The sequence below is a fragment of the Oncorhynchus mykiss genome, chromosome 6 (genome assembly GCF_013265735.2).
Source record: "Oncorhynchus mykiss isolate Arlee chromosome 6, USDA_OmykA_1.1, whole genome shotgun sequence".
NCBI lineage: Eukaryota > Metazoa > Chordata > Actinopteri > Salmoniformes > Salmonidae > Oncorhynchus > Oncorhynchus mykiss.
Window position 1 is genome coordinate 21,269,520 of NC_048570.1, and position 27,118 is coordinate 21,296,637.

The 27,118-nt window shown below is 42.5% G+C and overlaps 2 protein-coding genes across 3 annotated transcripts in view; one reads left to right on the plus strand and one right to left on the minus strand.

Moving 5' to 3' along the window:
- ptgs1 (prostaglandin-endoperoxide synthase 1) overlaps positions 1–2,626 on the plus strand; it is a 60,572-nt gene extending 57,946 nt beyond the window's left edge. For both annotated transcript variants that reach the window (XM_021605594.2, XM_021605593.2), the window contains one exon: positions 1,879–2,626. In XM_021605594.2, coding sequence (XP_021461269.1) covers positions 1,879–2,228 — 350 coding nt within the window. In that variant the 3' untranslated portion in view covers positions 2,229–2,626. The remainder of the gene's footprint in view (positions 1–1,878) is intronic.
- LOC110513712 lies at positions 2,416–22,663 on the minus strand. Its single transcript, XM_036979598.1, has 20 exons — positions 22,599–22,663; positions 18,385–18,560; positions 17,206–17,490; positions 16,908–17,059; positions 16,629–16,782; positions 13,754–13,943; positions 13,536–13,630; positions 13,262–13,448; positions 13,041–13,138; positions 11,046–11,199; positions 10,749–10,867; positions 10,331–10,483; positions 10,037–10,150; positions 7,940–8,007; positions 7,628–7,739; positions 6,296–7,367; positions 5,118–5,266; positions 4,783–4,852; positions 4,480–4,672; positions 2,416–4,383 (listed from the first exon to the last, which is right to left on the minus strand). The coding sequence occupies exons 2-20, from the start codon at positions 18,488–18,490 to the stop codon at positions 3,880–3,882; spliced, it is 3,975 nt and encodes a 1,324-aa protein (XP_036835493.1). The 5' UTR covers positions 18,491–18,560; positions 22,599–22,663; the 3' UTR covers positions 2,416–3,879.
- Between the last annotated feature and the right edge of the window lie 4,455 nt (positions 22,664–27,118).

Below are 27,118 nucleotides of genomic sequence, written 5' to 3' on the forward strand. Positions count from 1 at the left end.
TAAATGTGGACAAAGTCAAGGGGTCTAAATACTTTCTGAATGCACTGTATAGTGTAGTTTAACATGATTATTTTATGACTACCTCATCTCTGTACCCGACACATACAATTATAGGTTAAGGTCCCTAAATCGAGCAGTGATTTTCAAACACAAAGACCAGGGAAGTTTTCCCATGCCTCGCAAAGAAAGGCACCTATTGATAGATGGGTAAAAATGTTAAAAAGCAGACATTGAATATCCCATTGATTATGGTGAAAAGTTATTAATTACACTTTGGATGGTGTATCAATACACCCAGACACAACAAAAATGCAGGCGTCGTTCCTACTTCAGTTCCCGGAGAGGAAAGAAACCACTCAGCGATTTCAACATGAGGCCAACGGGGACTTTAAAACATTTACAGAGTTTAATGACTTTGATAGGATGGATCAACAACATAGTAGTTACTCCACAATACTAACTTAAATGACAGAGTGAAAAGAAGGAAGCCTGTACAGAATAAAAATCTTAGAAAACATGCATCCTGTTTGCAATAAGAAGTAAAACTTTGTCCCGAATACAAAGTGTTATGTTTGGGGCAAATACAACACATCACTGAGTACCACTCTTCATCATTTCAAGCATGGTGGTGGCATCATGTTATGGGTATGCTTATGGTATGCAATAACTTAGGTTTTTTTTTATAAAAAGAAACTGAATACAGCTATAAGCACAGAGGAAAAACCTGGTTCGGTCTGTTTTGGGAGACACATTCATCTTTCAGCAGGACAATGACCTAAAACACAAGGTCAAATATACACTGCCTTTGCTTACCAAGACGAAAGTGAATATGTCCCTGAATGGCCGAGTTAGTTTTGCCTTAAATTGGCTTGAAAATCGTGTGCAAAGCTCTTAGACTATTGACTTAAGGGTGTGCATACTTATGTATTCAATTTTCTATAAATTTGCTCAAATTTGGGCTACACACTCACTGACACGTACATGTTGTTTTACTCTAGGACGCCCACAGGCCTTATAAAACTAATCCGAAGGCCCCCCAGTACCAGTCAAAAAATGTATGGAAGTACAGTATATATGGAGACTGTTTAGTGACAAAAATAAGGGTAGAAATGCATGTAAAAAAATAAAAAATAATAATACAAAAACAAACTTCCTTTAGGTAGTCCCCAAAAATGTTATTTAATGCGTTTGTATGGGCTAATAGCAGTAAATCCATTTATATATATATATATATATATATATATATATATATATATATATATATATATATATATATATATATATATATTTCAAAGGGTATTTAAAAATCTAAATCAAATAGCAAAATAATCCTTGCTATGACCTGCTTAAAACAATTCCATATAGCTTAGTAGTACCCCCCACCCCCCCAGATTAGACAGGGATTAGACTCTTATAGGTTAAGAAGCCAACTACAGTCTGTCGTCCTGTCATCTCAAACCAGTCTTGTCTTTAACTTCATGTGTTTCTGATTAACTCTTTTATACTTCTCTACTGTATTGTATACACCTAAATGGTGGAACCAGCTTCGCCCTACCGTCGGGACAGCTAAGTCCCTGCACAACTTTCAAAAAATCCTGAAAAACCTACCTCTTTACGAAGTACTGTGTCCACAATTGTTCATCAATTTTAAAATAAGGCTGTAACATAACAAAATGTGGAAAAAGTCAATGGGTCTGAATACTTTCTGAATGCACTGTAGCTATCTTAAGATAAAGGCACTAACTGTAAGTCACTCTGGATAAGAGCATATGCTAAATAACCAAAATGTAATTTGCTTTAAATGTGCCCTATTGATGTAATTGTGCTGCAACTGAATTGCTCTTCTGGGACAATATAGATCTATTCTATTGTTCTTAGGTGAGGAGGAGATGGCCAGGGAGCTGGAGGAGCTCTATGGTGACATCGATGCGCTGGAGTTCTACCCCGCCCTCATGCTGGAGAAGACACGCCCCAACGCCATATTTGGCGAGAGCATGGTGGAGATGGGGGCTCCGTTCTCCCTGAAAGGCCTTCTGGGTAACCCGATCTGTTCCCCTGAGTACTGGAAGCCCAGCACGTTTGGAGGCCAGACAGGCTTTGATATAGTCAACTCAGCCTCGCTGGAGAGACTGGTGTGTCTGAACACTAAGTGGTGTCCGTACGTAGCCTTCAGTGTGCCTCCAGCTGGGCAGGAACCGCCGCCAAGGAAACCGTCCACTGAACTGTAATCCATGGTTACGTTAGTGTTGTTGTATGGTATTACTGTAATGCCCTTGCCCACCTTTGATGCCTGTACTGTATATTATGTTTACAATGCAAGGACTGCATTTATGAATCATCACCAAGTTCCCTATGTACGTTGTACTTTGTGAACATGAAAAGTAGCCTGAATTAAAAACTCATAAAATAGTGAAATAGTTTGTAATAAGGTTTATTTGATATTAATTTAGGTCTACATTACAGTACATCCATAATGATCTAGCTATGGTCATTGATTTAACAGTATTTTTGCAAAAAGGTAGAAATGAAAATCACATTGGAAACTGTATAACAGAATATTGTCAAATGAAGTACAGCATTATTATTGTTGGCCATTCTTGAGTAAATAAAAAATCTATTTGATACAGTACTGTTTTTGTTGGTTTTACTTTACAGTATGTGAATGTTAGATCTGTTTCAAATAACTTTAATATTTTTAGTTACTATTTTATCAGCATTTAAAGGTAACAAGATCACTAAAGATTTATATTTTTATACACCAAAATAAATATGTAATATTACAAAATAGAAACCTTTGTTTACGATCACTTCTGTTGACATTGTCATTGTTAGGAACAATTGATACGGTACATGTTGTTGAAACAAATACAATGATAAAAAAACAGAATTCTAAATTGTTACGCAGTAATGTCTGAGGGATGAATTTATGGTGGTAGAAAAGGAAATTCATGAAATTGAGACATTTCACTGAACTTAAAGTTAACTGATCCAGATAATGAAAACACAAAATCACTGATCATCTCAATTTTGGGTCCGCTGGGTCTCAGTTGGGACTTAAGCCCTGTCGTCATAACATCTTCCTTTGGTTTCAGCACAGAAGTAACAGTCTGTTTATGGCCCAACAGAGAGAGAGGGGGGGTTACCTGAATAGGAAGTGTACAGCAACAAAGATTGCAATATTTTGTACACCGCTGTTTTCTCCTTGGCTTTTTTCATTGTAGAATATACAACTGATAAAAATGTATTTGCCACATTCAAAGTAGTTTATGAAGTATATAAATATAATGGACATGTACACAACACTATATATTCAGTAAAGTCAGAAACCATGGCATGTAGAGGATTATGGAAGCAGTTAATACTTTTTTGCCTATATTACATTGTTTTTGCTTCCTATGAATGTATTATTTTAGGCCTAAAGAACCATTATGTAACTGACATTTGTAATACACATTGAAGCCATAATACATTGTTTCCCTATTCAAAGGTTTCAGTAGTAAGAAAATAGAAAACTGAGCAGAAATAATGTATATGAATAAATTATTCTCATGATTTTTCTTTGCGAAGGACAGAAACAGAATACATTGACATTACTTTATGTTATTGACACATTTGTAGCTGGCTGGTACAGTATGTGAAGAGCATTTAGGTTGAGTAAAGGCATCAGAGTAAAGGCAGTTGTCCTATAGTCTTCAGTGGATGGTTCCAGAATCCAGATGGATCCCTCTTTCTGATACACACACATTCTCCTCACCACCGTCAGAACAAGACAGTTGAAATGTGAAGACGACCAACAATCCAGCCAAACTCTCCAGTGGAGACTAATGGCAACATCTGTGTTGGAATAATCTCTCCATCTGCCTTTCCCTCTTTATCTACTTACTTACTCTGGCGCACGGTAGGAGCCGATTGGTCATGCTCCTGACTGTGAGCCAATCGGGAGCTGAGCTGGGGCCCTGGTGCAGTAGCATTGATCTGGGTGACGGCTGCCACTGTCGTGGTGGTGGAAGCAGGGGCTGCTGGGTAGAAGTGGACATCAACAGCGACGGTGGTAAGGCCCAGGGAGATGCAGTGGGAGAGGAGGAGGGGGGCATTACTGTGGCAGATACTGACACTGTGGCGGACCGGTGTGGCATAGGGCTCAGCTGTCTGGAGGGTCAGGGAGGAGCGCAGGCTTTCCTCACGCACAGGAGGTGGGGAAGGAGAGAGAGAGGGGGGATGGGGTAGGATTTCTTGGCCCTGGCATTGTCCGTATTCTACTCCTCCGCCCCCCCAGTCCTCCACACACTGCAGCTGGATACTGGGGTGAGACAGGCTGCATTCCTTCTCTTCATCCAGGAAGTGGTCGACCTGAAGTGGAGAGGATCCAGACAGCTGCTGCAACTGAATTTGTAATATATTGGTATGGTAATGTGTGGGAAATGTTATATTTGACCCAATTTTACATATTCATGCACGCGCACACACACACACACTGACCTGTGTGTCTTCGCTGGGCTCAAGATAGGTCTCTGCTATAAACGAGTGTTCTGGAGTGTGCGGGGGCTGTGTCTCATCAGAGGCTGGGTCTATCATCACAGTGACTGGGCTGGGGGCAGGAGGCCTGGCGCGTGTATCTGATGTGTTGGGGCTTTGTTCAATCACAGCCACCAAATCATCATCCTCAAATGCCCTTTCAGAACAGAGGATACATATACTTAATATTAGCCATTAGGGAAAGTACTGTCCTATTTTCATAGAGATATCCTCCACAACAAAAACAATAGTGCTGAAACCAGTCACCTGTTCTCATAGGTCCTCCCAGTGTCCAGACGTTCAGCATGTCTGCATGGGACGCCCAGGTTCCTGGGAACTGTGGAAGACAAGGCTAATGGGATTCAATAAGAGAAATTAATATTTCCACTTCTGACTCCATGCAGGGTTTAAATCACATACAGAATCTTGGGAATGAGCAAAACAATTTTGATATTTTTTATATAGGGGTTCCCACATTCCTAGGGGGTGCCCTGGTTTGTTATGAGAGTGTCTTGTCTTAAGAGTATTTTAAACAGTGAGTACAGTATTCCAAAGGGTGGACAATAGGAGGAAGTTACAGTGAGCTATACAGGCCCACTGACTTCTAATAGTGGGGACAGGCTCGTTCTTCTGGACCAGGGAGTAGAAGGCCATGGTGATGAAGATGAAGGCCATAGACACACCCACTCCCACCACGATGGGGATGTCATGTTTCTCCAGCACTGGAAGCCACGGAGGAGGAGGCTTTACTCTGGGGGAGGAAAGAGATGGAATGAGACGAGAGAGAGTGTTCAATTATTCTCATTGTTAATGGTGATTATAATTGTCTGAAGATCCAAATACAGTATGTAAAAGACAGACTTTGGATATTAGGAGGTTCAGTTGTGATGGACATTTCTCTTGCAACATTATCCAATCAAAATCGTTAGGAACATAACCAAGTCATGGTCTCATCATGCAGAACGTTAGGTCATTACAGTCAACAGAATAATACGCCCAAGTGCATGTCGTAACTTGTACAACTATGTAAGCAAGATAAAGTGATAGCAGCTGTGGTGGAGTTTCATCTGGAGCTTAAGCCTGTCAGCCCCAGATAGATAAAAGCTGCTTACCGGTATCTACAATCTTCACCAAACCAAACCCGGACATCTTTTGCAGATCATTATCTATTTTAAGAAATTCAGGTCTTGAAAGTTCTTGCATTGATTAAGCCTTATTGTTGCATTCCATTACTTAAAACATTGAGTATTATATTTTGCTTTTCTCAAATTAATGTATGTACACTGTAAGCAGAGACAGTGGAAACGATCTACTCTATGATGTAAGGCAGGGATCATCAACTAGATTCAGTTGTGGCCCGATTTTTACTTGAGCGGATGGTCACGGGGCTGGAATATAATCACAAATAATATGTAGACTGCAAATTGACCGCAAGAAGCCCAAACAGATATAATACTTGCCTAAAACATTTCAAACCTCGCTTAAATTTGTAAACGGTCACATATATCTCTCTATTATGCGTGGGAATACTTTGGGAAAAATGTTCCAAATTAAAATCACTTGGAACTGATTTGCTGATGTTTTTACAATCTTTTATGCGCAACAATAAAAATAAAATAGAAAATGTGTTGTTTTTGCTCAGAAAACATGGGGGGGGGCAAATAAAATCACTTGTGGCGAGCTGCTAGTTGGGGAACCGTGATGTAAGCAGGCAAGCCTGGGAGGAATAAAAGTCCCCTCCGTCTCCCTCCTCCTGTCTCTGTACCGCATGGTGCCCTACCTGGGGTCCTCATTGGTCCTCATGGGGGACTGAGAGGTGTTCCTCTTCAGCCACTCTATGGGCTCTGTGTCATTGGGCCTGGTTGGTTTGGCTGGATGAGCTGGGTTAGCAGGCTGGCTCGTGTTCTGCTGCAGGGGGTATGGGGTGGAGGCAGAGGGGGCACTAGGGCCCTGGGGGTCAGGGGTGAGGGGTGTGGTGATCAGGTCAGGAAGATGGGTGTTTGAGCCTGAAGGCTGGGTGAGGAGATCTGTACGCTGGGTTTGTGTAGGTCCATGCTGGGTTGGTGATGGTTGAGGCTGAGTTTTGGATGGTTGAGTCTGGGTTTGTGAGCGTGAAAACAGGGTGATGGTGCTAGGATCCTGGATATGTGGGTCTGAAGGATTACTTTGAGGTACAGGATGGTGGGTTTGAGCGATTGAGTCGGGAGCATGCAGGCTGTGAATGAGTAGAGACTGAGTCAAAGGTTCTTTGGGCTGGGTAAGAGAATCAGGACGCTGGGTAAAGGAATCAGACGGGTGGCTGGAAGAGTCTGGAAGCTGCGGGAGTGAGACCAGAGACTGGGTAAATCTGCCGATGTGGTTTAGGGGTTTAATTGGTTGCTCAGTGACTTGACGCTGGAAATGCATGACTGATGGCTGGTTGTGGAGGCTTTGGAATACGGACTGTGTTAATGGAGATTGGCTATCTGGGACTAAAACCTGCCGTTGTGTCACTGGGGGTGGGTTGTGTGTTAATGTTGGCTGGTTAGGTATTATTTGAATCTGAGTGAGTGAGATGACTCTATGAGTTACTGAAGGCTGGGTGAGTAGGTCTAAGGGTTCAAATAGAGGTGGAGGTAGGGGTTGTAGCACTGGATGCTGGATCTGTGTGACTGGGGACTGGGTTGGATTGGCCGAGGCCAGGTCCAATGGGAGCAGAGAGTGAAGGTCAGGTGGAACCAGCAGTCCTGTTTGTCCTCTGTAGAGACCTGCTAGTCCTAAAGCTGTCTGCCTGAGAGACGAGAGCAGTCGTAGAGTGTCAGGAGTAGACACTTGGGGGATGTCATTGCTTGAGTCTCTTTGAGTTGCTCGGACTGCAAATAGAAAATAATGGTATCAAACAAAACAATGCATGCTAGTAGAACACCAAGAAAACCACTGCTTTCTTTGGGTTTCTAGGCTCAATAGCTGACTGTATAAAGTTGATGTCAAAGAGTGTGATTCAAAATCTAAAGAATGAACATTACATTAAAAAAGTAAAATATTGTTTTGGCAAGTAAATACAGCAAAGGGTAGTTAGTACAAGGATGTGCCTGCACTGCATTCTACAGTTGATGTTTTTGTCTGTACACACCTGTGCTTCCTCCCTGTCGGGAGACATGTGAGTGGGTCATCTCAGAATGCTGAACTAGACTCCGGTCATTACTGGACAGGGGAGTTCTCTGCTCTGCTTCAGTCTTTGGAACCTGCAATTTGTGAAAAGATGTTTGTCAGATTCATGAAATTTGGCATTGATAAAATGCATAACACACTGAGCCACTGAAAGCCGTTTTAAATAATTACACAACTGAAGAGAGACACAAAGATGTGACTCGGGATGTTAGACTTGTCTACTACTGATTATGGTAAACAATTCAGCAGACAAGCGATAGACTTCCACACCAACCTCATTATTACTCACTGCAGATACAATCTGTCTATGCTGCCTTTCTCTATCAGCTGGGTCATCTTCAGCTTAAGATAGAGAAGAAAATGATGAGCATATTTGAATACAGATCCCATAAAGTAACGACTTTTCAAAACTATTTGAATTCAGATCTCAGAAAGTGACGACTTTTCAAAACTATTTGAATTCAGATCTCAGAAAGTGACGACTTTTTCAAAACTATTTGAATACAGATCCCAGAAAGTAACTATTTTTTAAAACTATTTCAATACAGATCTCAGAAACTATTTGAATAGAGATCCCAGAAGTAACTACTTTTTAAACTATCTGAATACAGATCTGAGAAAGCAACTACTTAAAATATATATTTTAATACAGATCTCAGGAAGTAACTACTTTTCAGAAACTATTTGATTGGCTGCCTTCAACTACTGGTAGGGCTGCACCTGGAACTGCATGTTGAAGATCGAAATAAAGTAAATAGAGCACAAACAATCTCCTGTATTATCCCAATCCATTTTACAGTCTTCTCCCCCCTCCTTGATCGCCTTTGGCTGGTCACTGGTGTAGCCTACACACTTCATGTCGTACACAAAACTATTCGAACTATTGCATTCCATGCCTCAGAAAAGCATACGCGCGATGTCATGTTATTTTTTTCAGGTGGGGAGTAGGCTACATGCAGCTATTTACATGTTTACACAAAAAATATTATTGACATGCATTTGTACTTTTCCGGATAAGTTAAATGCTTGGCTGCCTAGAAAGTTCGGCTGTCCAGAGGTAGAAGGGGGTAAGTAAAGACCGAAATGTGAAGGGAGGGGAGGGTGAGCAGCAGCCTATATCACATCGACATTGAAATTGCATTTTGGTGCACCAGAAGTACATTCATTTCCAATGGAACGCTGCGTTTGCCTTGCAGCATTGCCCAGCAGAGGCAGTTGCAGTGCGTTCTGTGTGGTGCATACATTGTATTTATCGTCGTATGCGTCAAACTGTATGCATAGCCGGATTGAAAGAAATGGTACCAGAAGGTGAATGTTGAACTTTTGTTGCTCACATCTCCAGTCGATGCTGAGTACCATTTTGCGCAAGAATACTATCGGTGTGATCAAGGCTAAAGAAACAAATGTGTGCGTAAAATAACGCATGCGCAGAATGTGACCCAGATCTTTCCTCTTGATATTTTTTTCCCCCGTTTAAAAAAAAATCTTACCTCTTGATCACACCGACTGCTTTATTGCGCAAAATGTTATGTATACCTGTATTCTGCTACCATTTCTGTCAAATCCAATGTATGCACTTGCCAATGCAATGTAATGCTGGCAAGGCAAACGCAACATTCCATTGGAAATGATGATGTAGGTGTGATAGAAGCATTAGCTTTGAGAAATCGGTTTCAGGAGGGGCGGGTGGGGCGAAAACGATTTATCTGTAGCAACACCCTTAATTTTATGATACCTGAAAATACTGAAGAGAAATTCAAAGCCAATTGCAAACAGCAAGTTGGATGCTTAGCAAAAACAACTTTGAACCTCTTTGTCCATCTGAAGGAAAGTGTTCTTGTTTCAAACACACACTATAACATTTATAAAGGTATAGTTACGCTGAATACAAACTAACATGATTTTCCACCTACCTTGGCCATAGTTTATTCAAGAAGGTCGTTTTTTATATATTTAGTTTCCTTTCAACACTTAATAGACATATTTTGTTACTGTTATCATTCTCAATAACACTTAATATTAAATTGGTATTGTGCCTGTGTAATAAAACTGTCATTATTTTTGGAGCAACATTTTATTAGTATGTTGTTCCATAATACTTTGGTAATTGCATAGCAATGCGCTGAGAGTTTTTGTAACTACTGTACACAAGAGGAAAAGTGATGCACTATATTGCAATTTCCAAAGTCCTATGTAACAACAATGCTGCTATTGTAATAATCAAAGTTACTACACATGTATAAGAAGTTGATGTCAAGTGTATTACCTTATGTCTCACTCAATTATGAATATATATATTTGTTAGTCATTTTGAAGCTGCAAAAGTGGTCTACTTTAATGTTGAGGTAATATCATAAAGACATGGTTAAACCAGAGATGGTGAGGGTGGCTCTTCTCTGCTGTCGTCCCACTATGTTCTCAGCGGTACAGTGATAGTCCCCTGCATCAGACACCTGAACACTGGAGATATGCAGAGCCCCCTCATCTGCACACACATGAAGGCACAGTCACACATTCACCAAAGCTCTCATTATTCTCCTTACCACCGATCTCATCTCTTCAGATCTGTAAACACTAGTAGAATGGATTTATGCCATCATAAGGGAATGTGGTAGGGTATCTTTCTTGGCAGGTGTAAGTTTTATTTAAAATGTGACTGGCTCACCATCTACATGCCTCTCCAGGGTTGGGGTGATGGAGTGTCCCCTGGTCCAGGTGTACCTGATGGGGAGGTCCCCCACTGCCCTGCATGGCAGGACCACATAGGACCCCTCTGAGCTGCTCACTGCCCCCAGGAAAGACACTATGATGGGGCTTACTAAGCCAGAGAGGGGGGAGGGGGGGGGGAGCACCACATTGTCTCAATACATTCAGATACTAAGCACCTTAATCACACCTGAGCTTCACTTCCGGCTAATGTGATGAAGTTAACTTTGTTGTCCATACATGGGATATAGGCCAATATTTGTAGCATGATCAAGAGTACTCAGCTCTATTAAGGCATCCAGACATCCATTATACACACACTTCTTTAGTATAACATCAAACAGAATGTGTGTACTGTACTGGGGAAGGTAAGTTACCAGCGACATGTAAAGTAGCTGTTCTCCGGTCATGCCCCACAGTGTTGGAGGCTTCACAAGTGTACGTGCCCTCATCATAGCTCCTGACAGACAGGATGTAGAGGGTAGTGTTTCTCACGCTGAGAACAGAGAAGCTTGTCATTCATTACCACAAGAAGGTTAGTGGTCTGCAAGCTAACGGTTCCTGACAGATTGGTTGATTACGCCAAATACTTCCTCTAGTGATCAGTAACACAAGACTGTGTTCGCCCACTGAGCTAAAGCCTCACAGAACCACCTCTGTTACACTGAACGTACCCCACAGCGATCTTGCCACCAGTCTGAATGGAGCGTCCCTGTTTGGACCAGACAATGGAGGGGAGGGGCTGTCCCCAGACCTGGCACTGGAACACCACCTGGGCCCCTACAGGGACTGTCACCACTTGTGGCCACAGCCTCACCGAGGGAGATGCTGGTGGTCAGGGGGAGGAGGAAGAATAGGCTGGTTAGCTTGTTACTTCTGTACCTAAGAAAGTACAGTGCCTTGCGAAAGTATTCGGCCCCCTTGAACTTTGCGACCTTTTGCCACATTTCAGGCTTCAAACATAAAGATATAAAACTGTATTTTTTTGTGAAGAATCAACAACAAGTGGGACACAATCATGAAGTGGAACGACATTTATTGGATATTTCAAACTTTTTTAACAAATCAAAAACTGAAAAATTGGGCGTGCAAAATTATTCAGCCCCCTTAAGTTAATACTTTGTAGCGCCACCTTTTGCTGCGATTACAGCTGTAAGTCGCTTGGGGTATGTCTCTATCAGTTTTGCACATCGAGAGACTGACATTTTTTCCCATTCCTCCTTGCAAAACAGCTCAAGCTCAGTGAGGTTGGATGGAGAGCATTTGTGAACAGCAGTTTTCAGTTCTTTCCACAGATTCTCGATTGGATTCAGGTCTGGACTTTGACTTGGCCATTCTAACACCTGGATATGTTTATTTTTGAACCATTCCATTGTAGATTTTGCTTTATGTTTTGGATCATTGTCTTGTTGGAAGACAAATCTCCGTCCCAGTCTCAGGTCTTTTGCACACTCCATCAGGTTTTCTTCCAGAATGGTCCTGTATTTGGCTCCATCCATCTTCCCATCAATTTTAACCATCTTCCCTGTCCCTGCTGAAGAAAAGCAGGCCCAAACCATGATGCTGCCACCACCATGTTTGACAGTGGGGATGGTGTGTTCAGCTGTGTTGCTTTTACGCCAAACATAACGTTTTGCATTGTTGCCAAAAAGTTCAATTTTGGTTTCATCTGACCAGAGCACCTTCTTCCACATGTTTGGTGTGTCTCCCAGGTGGCTTGTGGCAAACTTTAAACAACACTTTTTATGGATATCTTTAAGAAATGGCTTTCTTCTTGCCACTCTTCCATAAAGGCCAGATTTGTGCAATATACGACTGATTGTTGTCCTATGGACAGTCTCCCACCTCAGCTGTAGATCTCTGCAGTTCATCCAGAGTGATCATGGGCCTCTTGGCTGCATCTCTGATCAGTCTTCTCCTTGTATGAGCTGAAAGTTTAGAGGGACGGCCAGGTCTTGGTAGATTTGCAGTGGTCTGATACTCCTTCCATTTCAATATTATCGCTTGCACAGTGCTCCTTGGGATGTTTAAAGCTTGGGAAATCTTTTTGTATCCAAATCCGGCTTTAAACTTCTTCACAACAGTATCTCGGACCTGCCTGGTGTGTTCCCTGTTCTTCATGATGCTCTCTGCGCTTTTAACGGACCTCTGAGACTATCACAGTGCAGGTGCATTTATACGGAGACTTGATTACACACAGGTGGATTGTATTTATCATCATTAGTCATTTAGGTCAACATTGGATCATTCAGAGATCCTCACTGAACTTCTGGAGAGAGTTTGCTGCACTGAAAGTAAAGGGGCTGAATAATTTTGCACGCCCAATTTTTCAGTTTTTGATTTGTTAAAAAAGTTTGAAATATCCAATAAATGTCGTTCCACTTCATGATTGTGTCCCACTTGTTGTTGATTCTTCACAAAAAAATACAGTTTTATATCTTTATGTTTGAAGCCTGAAATGTGGCAAAAGGTCGCAAAGTTCAAGGGGGCCGAATACTTTCGCAAGGCACTGTATATCTCAGATAATTAACTGTCTTTGATTATGATTGCAAGTGTATTTGTATGAATATTAACGTGCTGTATCAGGTATCATCCTGAATATCTCTTATACAGACACATGGCTAGACAATAATAAGCCTACATCCTGTGTGATGTCATACAGTATCTACCCAGAACGGTCAGTCTGGCAGCTCTGGAGGTCACAGATCTGTACAGGTGGACATTGGATGCTCTGCAGAAGTAGACTCCACTGTCTGTGTCATAGACACTGGAGAAACAAGCAGTTAATTACAGCTTGAAACTGTCTGGTTTCACTTGAGGATTACCATCATACAGAAAAATAATCTAGTCATAAGCTAGACACACTGTATACACACACACACACACACACCTGTGGAAGATGAGGTCTCCACTAGGCCTGACAGTGAAGTGTGTCTTGGGAGCGAGGAGGCGGTTGTTTTTGAACCAGGACACTGTTGTTGGAGGTCTGCTGTAGGGGGGTCTACAAACTAGAGTAACAGACTCCCCCATCCTCACAGACTTGTTGGTAGGCTGCTGGACAAAGGTCCACCCCATCACTGTGGAGAGGTAGGGAGGTACTGTATGTCAGTAAAGGAGCTAGTATAGATATGATATTTGGGTTTGATTGACAACAACCAGAGCACCTGCTGGAAGGAGAAAGGCAGCCTTAGACCTGACTGTCTCCCTCTTGTTCCTGGCCTCACAGTGGTAGGAACCCTCATCATCCTCAGACACGTTCCTGGGGGTAAAGGGCACAGCACAGCACACACATTAATATCACTTTTGTTATCGCTGCTTGCTTTTTACATTTGATTTAAAGGTAAACAACTTTTATAATGTCTTAATGTCCTCAAGATCTCACTTGAAAACAAGCAGCTGTCCCTTGTTCTGCAGACTCAAGCCAGAGTTGTTCACAAGGAGATGGCTGTCTTTGAACCATTGCACTGTGGGAGGCGGTAAGCCTCGGACAACACAGCGCATGGAGGCCTCCGTCTCTATGGCAACTGTGATGTTGTTAGGGCCCTGAGTGATCTGCAGCCTTGTAGGGACTCCTGCAGAGCAACAGAAAAACATGGGGGTGTGCCTCAATACTATATAGTGGCTTTCTTTCCTAAGTTCAGTTTCCTCATGTTTAGTTGCCCTACTTTAGTCAACCTTGATTTAGCATACAGCATATGATTTGGATCAGTTACAGGAATGATGTATACATTGATACAGTAGTGTTAAGTAAATGCAGCAAAAAAAGAAATGTCCCTTTTTCAGGACCCTGTCTTTCAAAGATAATTTGTAAAAATCCAAATAACTTCACAGATCTTCATTGTAAAGGGTTTGAACACTGTTTCCCATGCTTGTTCAATAAAACATAGACAATTAATGAACATGCACCTGTGGAACGGTCGTTAAGACACTAACAGCTTACAGATGGTAGGCAATTAATGTCACAGTTATGAAAACTTAGGACACTAAAGAGGCCTTTCTACTGACTGAAAAACACCAAAAGAAAGATTACCAGGGTCCCTGCGTGAACATGCCTTAGTCATGCTGCAAGGAGGCATGAGGATTGCAGGTGTGGCCAGCGCAATAAATTGCAATGTCCGTACTGTGAGATGCCTAAGGCACATACAGGGAGACAAGACGGACAGCTGATCATCCTCACAGTGGCAGATCACGTGTAACAACGCCTGCATAGGATCGGTACATCTCAAAATCACACCTGCGGGACAGGTACAGGATGGCAACAACAACTGCCCGAGTTACACCAGGAATGCACAATCCCTCCATCAGTGTCCGCAATAGGCTGAACAAGGATGACTGAGGGATCGTAGGCCTGGTGTAAAGAAGGTCCTCACCAGACATCACCGGCAACAACGTTGCCTATGACCACAAACCCACCATCGCTGGACCAGACAGGACTGGCAAAAAGTGCTCTTCACTGGAGAGCCGCGGTTTTGTCTCACCAGGGGTGATGGTCGGATTCGCGTTTATCGTCGAAGGAATAAACGTTACACCAAGGCCTGTACTCTGGAGCAGGATCGATTTGGAGGTGGAGGGTCCGTCATGGTCTGGGGCGGTGTGTCACAGCATCATCGGACTGAGATTGTTGTCATTGCAAGCAATCTCCTCCAGCATGACAATGCCACCAGCCATACTGTTCGTTCTGTGTGTGATTTCCTGCAAGACAGGAATGTCAGTGTTCTGCCATGGCCAGTGAAGAGCCCGGATCGCAATCCCATTGAGCACGTCTGGGACCTGTTGGATCGGAGGGTGAGGGCTGGGGCCATTCCCTCCAGAAATGTCCGGGAACTTGCAGGTGTCTTGGTGGAAGAGTGGGGTAACATCTCACACCAAGAACTGGCAAATCTGGTGCAGTCCATGAGGAGAGATGCACTGCAGTACTTAATGCAGCTCGTAGCCACACCAGATACTGACTGTTACTTTTGATTTTTACCCCCCTTTTTTCAGGGATACATTATTCCATTTCTAATAGTTACATGTCTGTGGAACTTGTTCAGTTTATGTCTCAGGTGTTGAATCTTGTTATGTTCATACAAATATTTACACATGTTAAGTCTGCTGAAAATAAATGCAGTTGACAGTGAGAGGACGTTTCTTTTTTTGCTTAGTTTACTTAAGTAAAAATACTTAAAAGTTCTACATAAGTCATTTTTAGGTGTATCTGTACTTTACTAAGCCAAGGCTTTCGACTCTGTCAATCACCACATTCTTATCAGCAGACTCAATAGCCTTGGTTTCTCAAATGACTGCCTCACCTGGTTCACCAACTACTTCTGTGACAGAGTTCAGTGTGTCAAATCGGAGGGCCTGTTGTCCGGACCTCTGGCAGTCTCTATGGGGGAGCCACAGGGTTCAATCCTCAGGCTGACTCTTTTCTCTGTATACATCAATGATGTCGCTCTTTCTGCTGGTGATTCTCTGATCCACCTCTACGCATACGACACCATTCTGCATACTTCTGGCCCATCTTTGGACACTGTGTTAACCAACCTCCAGACAATCTTCAATGCCATACAACTCTCCTTCCGTGGCCTCCAACTGCTCGCTGCCCACACCTGCCCGCCCGTCCAGCATCACTACTCTGGCCGGTTCTGACTTACAATATGTGGACAACTACAAATACCTAGGTGTCTGGTTAGACTGTAAACTCTCCTTCCAGACTCACATTAAGCATCTCCAATCCAAAGTTAAATCTAGAATCAGCTTCATATTTCGCAACAAAGCATCCTTCACTCATGCTGCCAAACATACCCTCGTAAAACTGACTATCCTACCGATCCTTGACTTCGGCGATGTCATTTACAAAATAGCCTCCAACACTCTACTCAACAAATTGGATGTAGTCTATCACAGTGCCATTAGTTTTGTCACTAAAGCCCCATATACTACCCACCACTGCGACCTGTATGCTCTCGTTGGCTGGCCCTCGCCTCATACTCGTCGCCAAACCCACTGGCTCCAGGTCATCTACAAGTCTCTGTTAGGTAAAGCCCCGCCTTATCTCAGCTCACTGGTCACCATAGCAGCACCCACCTGTAGCACGCGCTCCAGCAGGTATATCTCACTGGTCACCCCCAAAGCCAATTCTTCCTTTGGCCACCTCTCCTTCCAGTTCTCGGACTTGGACTCTTACCTCCCTCACTAGCCATGCTGTTCTAAGAGGACAGGACAGGGCAGACAGAAGGGATAGCGAGTAGGGGAGAGGCTGTGCATTGTCTCACCTTGTACTGTGAGTGTAGCTGCCTTGCTTTCCCGGCTGGTGTTCAGTAAGGTGTTGTGTGTGACACAGACGTATTCCCCGTCGTCCTCTATTGAGACATTAGAGAGGTGAAGAGTGCCTGAGGTCTTCCTCTGGTTACCCCCTCCATATTGACCCTGGAGAAGCACACTTTGTATTTAAACGTACACAGCCACACACAATCAAATGTACATACACAAAGACATAAAAATGGACGTGATCAAATCCATACAATACATGCAAAGCCTAATGCATTTGATACCTGAATCTGAGCGCCTTTGGTGAAGAGTGTGTTGTCTTTGAGCCAGGTGATGTGTGCTGGGGGGGAGCTGTCCCCTGAGACACACTGGAGGAACACTGGCCGACCCTCACTGACTGTCTGAGACTGAGGACTGAAGAACACCACCTCCAGGTCTACACACACAAAGAATCCAATGTATCTATGTTTTTCTCATTTCCGAGACAGATTTCACAAAAAAGCCAGATAATATGTGTATTAAAGCTAATGCATTGTATTATTTCAGAAGAAGCATATAGAAGAGCTGAGAAGGCCAACTAACCAGCTTCCATCACTTGGACAACAGTCATGATGTGTTTGGCTCCAATGCCTGCACTACAGACATATCTCCCCAGGTCCCCCTCTCTCAGCTGGGGGAAGAACAGAGATCCGTTGGCCAATTGGTGGATCCCTCTGCCAAGACCAGGAGTCAATGCTGCTGGCTCTCCACTGGCCCTCTCCCATCTAACAGACAGTTCCCCCTGGCTGCTGGAGTCATACACTGCACAGTACAGTGTGAGGGGAGCACCCAGTACACCAACACCATCCTCTGGATGGGTGGAGAACACTGAACACAGACACAAGTGTGAGATACAAAACGGAGAGAGAGAACAGGCAGCAAATTGACAAACTGTATTCTGAGACTTCCCTATTAAGGGTTGATCCTATAAGTTATGTTAAGTAAGACATGAGACCCAGTCAGTCTAATTGTCAGTATCTTGTCATAGGAAAGGATACAGAAATGATCAGTGCACCAGTTAGGCACCTACATTGCTAGTTATGTATAATACAAATGATACTTTACTTCAAAACATTAATGTTAGATGCAATCATTGACAGTGAAGTACCCAGCAAAAGTGAGTGTTGTTTTGAGTTATTACTCTACAAAATAAAATAAAAAAAACATAACAGGATTCAATAACATTAATATATGAATTTACTAAAAATCTAAGGATTGAATATGTTCCCAAACATCCAGTCTACCTGAGGACTGAGAGAAATCACAGATTACAGTGTGGTGTGAAGCTGCATGTTGCTAGGAGACAGAGGAAGCTGAAGCAGGTTTTTTTAAAGGCTTTTGTCACATTATACATGGGGTATGGAAATTAGCATTGAGACTATTTAGAAAAACTGGTCTCGATCATTGCAGAAATCATGATAGAATTTAATTGATACATAATTATCTCGTAGTATTAGTGTTGCAATTCATAAAGGTGGACCTATCTCTAATGAAAACATTGTTCTGTAAGTGTCATTAATGATATGACGAGAAAAAAGTCACCATTATTATGCAATAATTGTGCAGTAACCAGTCTATGCATTAATTATGGATACAATCATTAGGCAACACCAAGTTCATGATCACATTTGGCCCCACTCTTTAACATTAAACAGCATTAACAGCAACAAAAGGGAGAGCATACATACTGTAAACCCTGTGTTTAGTTTGCCTCTCACTCACCCAGGTCAGACAGGGCTGGTTGACCATGAAGAGAGCAGGAGAGAATGAGCAGCCAAAGGTGAGAGGTCACAGGAGGGGAACTGCAGACAAACATAGACTCGAGCATCTTACTGCAGGGCTCCACCTGACACTGAGGTCCAGAGAGGCTCGTCCATGGCACCAGCAGTGAACGTGTCCTGAGAAACATTGTGCCCATCATCTTATATAAGTAGGTTTAAAAAAGGTAGCTTGGATGTTTGACCAGTTCAATCAGGGGCCTAGTTTATTTCAAATTTTCCCTGTGTTGTTTGCAATTATTAATCTCATTGTGTATTTATTATAGTGCGTAACTAATAATATTTTGCATCCAAAGGGGTTGCCAATTGTGTTGCACTACTGCAGATCTTTTGTGCATGTGTGTTTGCATTTTCTCAGTGCTCCATGTAATATATGAAAGAACTCACTTAGCACCACTCTCTGTCTCTCTCTGTATGATACCTATTTTGGTTGTGTGTTTCAGTGGCACCGCGATGGCAGTGGAGCATTGTCTGTTACTAGCCTCTTTACTCTCTTCAATGGGCCAGCCACTTCATCCTCCAGTTCAGCAGCAGCAGCCCCTCCACTCAATGAAGGTGACATGAAAAGGACTGCGGAGCTTTGTACTGTGAAGATCAGTTATCATCAGCCCCCCTGGAAGAAAGCTGCCTGTCTGATCACATGGGCTTTCATGCTCAGCCCAACATGTCCATGTAAGGATAGAATGACTATGTGATGTGACAGTTGGTGCTCATAGAGGCATGTGTTTCACGCACATGAACATTGATTTTAAAAGTATGGAAACATACAACACCAAAGGCAACAAAGCTTTCACTTCAATTTCCATTCAATGTAAATATTTGAAGTAGACGCCTAACAATTCAACACTAATTTAAGTGTAACAGTGCAGGCAGTGTGGACACAGAAAACTTAACCCCTTAGAGGCGATGTCCGTGCCCCCACATAAAATGAATTAGCATAAGAACTAAAAATCTAAAAAGAATCAGTCAGTTTAAGCTAGAGATATATTTTTGCATTGTATGCATCTCAATCTGCGGTGAAAGGTGACAGTTAGGAGCAATGTTTGTCAGACCATGAATTGTCCTGAAAATCAGTCTTCTCACAAAATCGTCTGTAGCGTCCAAGTTTGTAGGTCTGGCCTACAATCTACACTGAACAAAACTATAAACGCAACAAAAAAATTATTTCAAAGATTTGACTGAGTTACAGTTCATATAGCGAAATCAAACAAATTAAATAAATTAATTTGGCCCTAATCTATGAATTTCACATGACTGGGAATACAGATACCTTTTAAAAAAGTAGGGACGTGGATCAGAAAACCAGTCAGTATCTGGTGAGACCACTATTTGCCTCATGCAGCGCGGCAGATCTCCTTCGCATAGAGTTGATCAGGCTGTTGATTATGGCCTGAGGAATGTTGTCCCACTCCTCTTCAATGGCTGTGTGAAGTTGCTGGATATTAGCTGGAACTGGAACACGCTGTCATACACATCGATCCAGAGCATCCCAAACATGCTCCCGGGGTGACATGTCTGGTGAGTATGCAGGCCATGGAAGAACTGGGACATTTTCAGATTCCAGGAATTGTGTACAGATCCTTGGGACATGAGGCAGTGCATTATTATGCTGAAACATGATGTGATAGTGGTGGATGAATGGCACAACAATGGGCCTCAGGATCTCATCACGGTATCTCTGTGCATTCAAATTGCAATCGATAAAATGCAATTGTGTTAGTTGTCTGTAGTTTATGCCTGCCCATACCATGACCCCTCAAATAAATGTTTCACAGAGTTCAAGTAACAGACACATCTCAAAATCAACTGTTCAGAGAACCAACCGCTGTGTCTTTGTGAGACGCAGAGTAGGTGAACGGATGATCTCCGCATGTGGTTCCCACCGTGAAGCATGGAGGTGTAATGGTGTGGGGTGCTTTGCTGGTGACACTGTCAGTGATTTATTTAGAATTCAAGGCACACTTAACCAGCGTGGCTACCACAACATTCTGCAGCGTTACGCCATCCCATCTGGTTTGCTCTTAGTGGAACTATAATTAGTTTTTCAACAGGACAATGACCCAACACACCTCCAGGTTAAGGGCTATTTGATCAAGAAGGAATGAGATGGTTTGGGATGATTTGGACCGCAGAGTGAAGGAAAAGCAGCCAACAAGTGCTCAGAATATGTGGGAACTCCTTCAAGACTGTTGGAAAAGCATTCTAGGTGAAGCTGGTTGATAGAGTGTGCAAAGCTGCCATGAAGGCAAAGGGTGGCTACTTTGAAGAATCTCAAATATAAAATATATTTATATTTTTTTTAATTAAAATTAAATCAATCTTCTTCAGGCTAGGGTCCTTTTTTCTCAATTTCCACCTGACTGACGTGCCCAAAGTAAACTGCCTGCTGCTCAGGCCCTGAAGCCAGGATATGCATATACTTGGTACCATTGGAAAGATGACACTTTGAGTTTGTAGAACTGTTAAAATAATGTAGGAGACTATAACACAATAGATATGGTAGGAGAAAATCCAAAGAAAAACCAACCAGAATTTTTTTGAGAGAGAGCCCATGCTATTACAAGGGAACGTATAGGGGCATTCTGACATCTAGCTCTCAGGATGCAATTCCTATGGCTTCCACTGGATGTCAGCACTCAATGCTCAAGGTTTCAGGCTTGTTTCTTCCAAAACGAGTAAGAATAATGAGTTTTACTACAGGGACACAGACTTGGAAATTCATGAATGCTCGCGCGATGAAGAAGACACATACTTGCTAATATTGTTTTCCTATTGAACATACTTCTTTCCGTATGAAATATTATAGTTTAATGACATTTTTGGGTGTCTGAGGTTTGGATAGAAACATATTTTGATTTCTTGAAACAAAGTTTAGGGGTAGATTTTCGGATTCCTATCTTGGCATGTTGAACGAGTGGATTACTCAAATCGACGGTGCCAACTAAACTGACTTTTTAGGATATAAAGAAGACGACACTACATGTTATAGCTGGGACCCTTTGGATGACAAATCAGAGGAAGATTTTCAAAAAGTCAGTGAATTTGTAATCGCTATTTGTGAATTTCTGAAACCTATGCCGGTGGAAAAATATTTTGATGTGGGGCGCCGTCCTCAAACAATCACATGGCATGCTTTCGCTGTTTAGCCTACTGTAAATTGGACAGTGCAGTTAGATTAACAAGAATGTAAGCTTTAAACCGATATAAGACGCTTGTATGTACCTAAATGTTTAATATCCATAATTTGTATGATTATATATTTGAATTGCACTCCCTCCAGTTTCACCCCTAGCGGGACGCTTACCTTAAGTTAAGTTTTTTGGTTACTACATGATTCCGAATATGTTATTTGATGTTATTTGATGTCTTAGAATAATTTGTTAAACAAAAGGATAGTGAAAGTGGTCCCATGGCCATGGACCCTGGCTGGTAGTGGAAGTGCTTGATAGTGGGCATGTGAATGGGCACTTACGTGCCTGAATCATCTGGCATGGGAAGCAGAGCCAGCAGTGGGTATGCTAACACACATCTGATGAGGGCCTGGGGGTGTGTGTTTGCTTTGCCTCACAGCAGACCATTTACCTCACAAGCAGTTTAGCAAGTCATTAAGATTGGATTTAATCTCTCACTCAAGCACTTAAATGCTCTGTCTCTCTTTTCCCTAAGATTTTCTTTGTTTTGGTTTCAGATGTCTTGCATTATTTGTCAGCAGCATTTTTATGTAAAAGAACACTCATACTCCAATGAGACAGGCTCCCAAACCATCAAAATGCAATCAATTTGTTTTTGAATAATACATTATTTATGTGTAATATTGAAAACATACATAGATGCATGAAAATAATTCCAGTGCTTGTAAAAGGCCACTGCAACATTACCAAATTAATATGAAATGTAATTACCAGAAAAGCACAAACACCCACTGTAATATTACAGTATATTTGAATGTAACTGCAACTAGCACTATTGTTACTGGAACTAACACTATAGCTTTAAACTATTAAAATGAATGACCAAATAAAATGCAGAAAGCATGCAAGTGTTACCTATTTTAGCAAAATAACTAAAATTACAAGACAACCTTTGCTTATGCTACTTATTTGCAAGTTATAGAAATATGAAATACAGTATTATGATGTATAAAGTAATATACTCTACCTTCATCCAGTAGATCTCTCCAGTCTGTGCAAACCCTCCGTTCGTCAGCTGCATATGCTTAGGTTCCAGGTGGAAAGGACAAGCCACGCTCACTTGCATGCACACACACACACACACACACACACACACACACACACACACACACACACACACACACACACACACACACACACACACAAACAGAAGAGCAGAGCATAATCCAATTATAGCCATAGTAAAGAACAAAACCACCTTCACACACATGAGAACAAGGAAATCCCAAATGTTCCACTTCCAACAGTATTATAACAAGCTTATTATCACGATACAATACTAAGTATTGTGTTTCTATTATTGTTCCCAGTGAAGGAGCACTGATGAGCTGTGAAAGAAGACATGCACAGATAATGAAAATGTATATTAATTATAACTCATGAATATGTTTAACCATTTAGTTCATGCCAAAAGACATTATTTGAATGTACTATCAAGAAGAATATGGGGCATACAGTATGAATAAAAAAAAAAGTTATTTGGCACATGCACTGAAAATACAATAGGTGTAGACTTTACCCTGAAATGCTTACTTACGCCTCGACCACTTCGACAGCATCATTGCATTTTGGTGCACCAGAAGTACATTCATTTCCAATGGAACGCTGCGTTTGCCTTGCAGCATTGCGTTGCAGAGGCAGTTGCAGTGCGTTCTGTGTGGTGCATACATTGTATTTATCGTCGTATGCGTCAAACTGTATGCATAGATGGCTTGATAGAAATGGTAGCAGATAGGGAATGTTGAACTTTTGTTTTCCACATATTCAGATGATTCTGCGTACCATTTTGCGCAACAACGCTGTAGGTGTGATCAAGGAGTTTACAAGCCCTTTCTCAACATTGCAGAGTTAAAAAGTAAGAACAAAAAATTGCTAAATTAAAAAGGAAAGTAGTAACACAATAAAATAACAATAACAAGGCTATGTACTGGTACTGAGTCAATGTGCATGGTGAAGAGGTAGTTGAGATAATTGAGGTAATATGTACATGTAGGTAGGGGTAAAAGTGACTCTGCACTCAGGACAGATCATAAACAGTAGCAGCAGCACATGTGAAGAGTGTGAAAGTGTGTCTATGTGTGAGTGTGTGTGATGTCAATATGTGTGTGTGTGTTATGTGTGTGTAAGTGTATGTAGTGTCTGTGTGTGTGTGTTTGTATGTTGGATTGTCAGTGTAGTATCCGTGAGTGTGTGGGTAGAGTCTAGTGAGTGAACGGTCTATAATTTGGGTGGCTGGAGTCTGACCATTTTTAGGGCCTTCCTCTGACACCACCTGGTATGGAGGTCCTGGATGGTAGGGAGCTCAGCCCAAGTGATGTACTGGGCCGTACACACTACGCTCTGTAGTGCCTTGCGGTCGGATGCCGAGTAGTACCAAGTGGTGAAGCAGCCAGTCAATATGCTCTCAATGGTGCAGCTGTAGAAATGTTTAAGGATTTGATGGCCCATTCCAAATCATGTCAGCCTCCTGAGGGGGAAGAGGCGTTTTTGTGTCCTCTTTCTTCACAACTGTGTTGGTGTGTTTGGACCATGATAGGTCCTTAGTGATGTGGAAATCTCTGGCAACAAGTCAAAAGAGTTGCCTGTATCCTGCGTGACTAAAACAGGCAGTTCTATAGAATGTCTGTCTGGGCATGAGACAATCTATAGAAGTGGATCTGTTAATGGGCTGTGCATCATGGAATGTGCTCATCATGGAATGTGCTGTCTGTACTGTTTCAGCATTAAATGGGGCTAATGAGAATGACTGCAAGGCAACACCACTCACCAATTTTGCATCAGCTTTGGGAATTATGTGTGGTCTTAGATGAGGAAAAACAGAAATTAACACATTATCAAACAATTGATAACAACACTATTATGTCATGTAAGATGTTGGTGAGACACTTATTCTATGCAGATTGTTCATAGAAAATAAGGATTTTATGATTGCCTGCACAGAACCCATTAAATGAATCAGAACTGGTGGTTAATGGTAAAGTCTATAGACAAGACTGTCAATTAAGGATACGTCAATGCAAGCATTAAAAGATAAGCAGTTTTATTCTACCCATCAGTGGAGGCTGGTGGGAGGAGTTATAGGAGAACAGGCTCATTGTAATGGCTGGAATGGAATTAATGGAACGGAGTCAAACATATGGTTTCCATATGTTTGATCTGTTAAATACCGTTCCATTTATTCCATTCCAGCCATTACAATGAGCCTGTTCTCCTATAACTCCTCCCACCAGCCTCCACTGATACCCATGCTAGGGAGAAGAGCAGATAGACTAAACCTGATTGAACAGCATAACACAATGGTCTCATCTCCATGGAATTGAGGCTGTAGTAGCACTGTTTAGCACATTCAAAGGCATGGGTATTATCCAAGCATAGCCTCGCCTTGGTCTACCTGTAGTAAGTCTTTGCAAATGTAAATGGACTTATTTTCCCCAATCAATTCAGCACAATCAAATGGAAATGAAAGTACAAATAGACCGATGTATAATCTATGCAAGGAGAGTGATTTTAATTAACTGGACAAAGACTGATTTAGTTGGCACATGTGATATTGTCAATTCTGGACATCAAACACACAAATCCACCAAAGGAGGTGTGCAGCTCAATACCTGCCTAGACGCTAAGCATTGCTATCTGACTGCTGATGTAATAAAGTTGAACAAAAAGCACTATATATAATGAAAGTCCTGGGGAGGAAATGTGGTCATTGGTTAGCTGTAAATATATATACTCAGGAGCATCAATAATGTAATAATAATGTAATTGAAATGCAATGTACTAAGTTGAGTCATTCATTTATTGAAGCCAAATTGTCACTAGAGCTATGAATATCTATTCTATAAATTATGCATCTCTTGCACAGTAATGTAAATGCATTTGCCTACAACCCCAAAGTATAAAACAAATAGTATCCGAATATTGTTTGTAATGCAGTGATACCTTCCCCTTGAGAGAGCTCATTGTGAGATAGTGAGATATGAGAGGACTTCCCTCAGCGTTGAGGGAGTGTGGGTGTGTAGAGTGGTTTCATTCAAACCCTCAGCTCTGGTTCTCTAATCAGGCCCTTTGGGCCAGCAGGCAGACATTCCTGAGCAATGATTCATGATGAAAATCGCATTCACACTGAATACAGATTACAAATCAAATTGTACTGGTCACATACACGTATTTAGCAGACGAGTCCCAGCCCTTGCTCCAGTCCCAGCCCCTGCTCCAGTCCCAGGCCTGCTCCAGTCCCAGCCCCTGCTCCAGTCCCAGGCCTGCTCCAGTCCAAGCCCCTGCTCCAGTCCCAGGCCTGCTACAGTCCCAGCCCCTGCTCCAGTCCAAGCCCCTGCTCCAGTCCCAGCCCCTGCTCCAGTCCCAGCCCCGCTCCAGTCCCAGCCCCTGCTCCAGTCCCAGCCCCTGTTCCAGTCCCAGCCCCTGCTCCAGTCCCAGCCCTGCTCCAGTCCCAGTCCCGCTCCAGTCCCAGCCCCTGCTCCAGTCCCAGCCCCTGCTCCAGTCCCAGCCCCTGCTCCAGTCCCAGCCCCTGCTCCAGTCCCAGCCCCTGTTCCAGTCCCAGCCTTGCTCCAGTCCCAGCCCTGCTCCAGTCCCAGCCCCTGCTCCAGTCCCAGTCCTGCTCCAGTCCCAGCCCCTGCTCCTGTCCCAGCCCCTGCTCCAGTCCCAGCCCCTGCTCCAGTCCCAGCCCCTGCTCCAGTCCCAGCCCCTGCTCCAGTCCCAGCCCCTTCTCCAGTCCAACTACCTCCTCCATCTTCCATGGTCACACCACCACAACAGCCTTGTCTGGTGTCCCTGCCCTCTGCAATTCGAATACAGCCACCACCTAAGGTAAACACATGTTAAAGTATGAAAAGAAAACGGTTTAATAAAACTGCAAATGTTAAAACATTTGTCTCTCTCTTTACATATCTACAGTCCATAGCACCAGCATGTCCACCTCTTCCAAAACTTCTGAAGCTTCCTCTAGTGGTATTGATGTAAAAAAGTAGAAAATGTTTTTTCTGAAACATGCTCTGTCTAACACTACTTACTTTCTCAACTGCAGCACAGAAAAGGAAGAGAAAAGCTCCACCAGCTACCTCTGTCACCGCGCCCATGGCACCACCCTCAGGTACTTCAGAATCTGCTTGTTTTTCTCTCAGTTGTATCAATTACTATTGTTGCTGTAGTCCTTCAACATTTGCAAACCATGTTAATCAATTAGATGTTTTATTTATTATTTTTTAAATAAAAGAAGACACCACCTGCTGTGTTTGCTGTAGGGAACGTGATCCGCCTGCAATCTCCCCGCAGGAGTGTGAGTCAGAGGTACCATTGGGTGTGCTGTGACTTCTGCCAGCACTGGTTCCACTGCAGGTGTGTGCAATGGGATCTAGAGGTGGTGGTTGAGCTGGATTTTTGTGACAATATAGGGATGGAGGTTGAGATTAAATAGTTTTCATATGCAATTATTTATTTGTAAAAAATACATGTCTAAAATATAATTTACAT

Excerpts from the sequence above, each read along its gene's own strand:
- LOC110513712 (XM_036979598.1), bottom strand. The coding sequence starts at position 18,490 with ATGCTCGAGTCTATGTTTGTCTGCAGTTCCCCTCCTGTGACCTCTCAC. Across the intron at positions 16,783-16,907 it reads CCAAAGGCGCTCAGATTCAG|GGTCAATATGGAGGGGGTAA; the intron begins GTATCAAATGCA and ends GTGCTTCTCCAG. Across the intron at positions 4,673-4,782 it reads GGGAGGACCTATGAGAACAG|GGCATTTGAGGATGATGATT; the intron begins GTGACTGGTTTC and ends CTGTTCTGAAAG.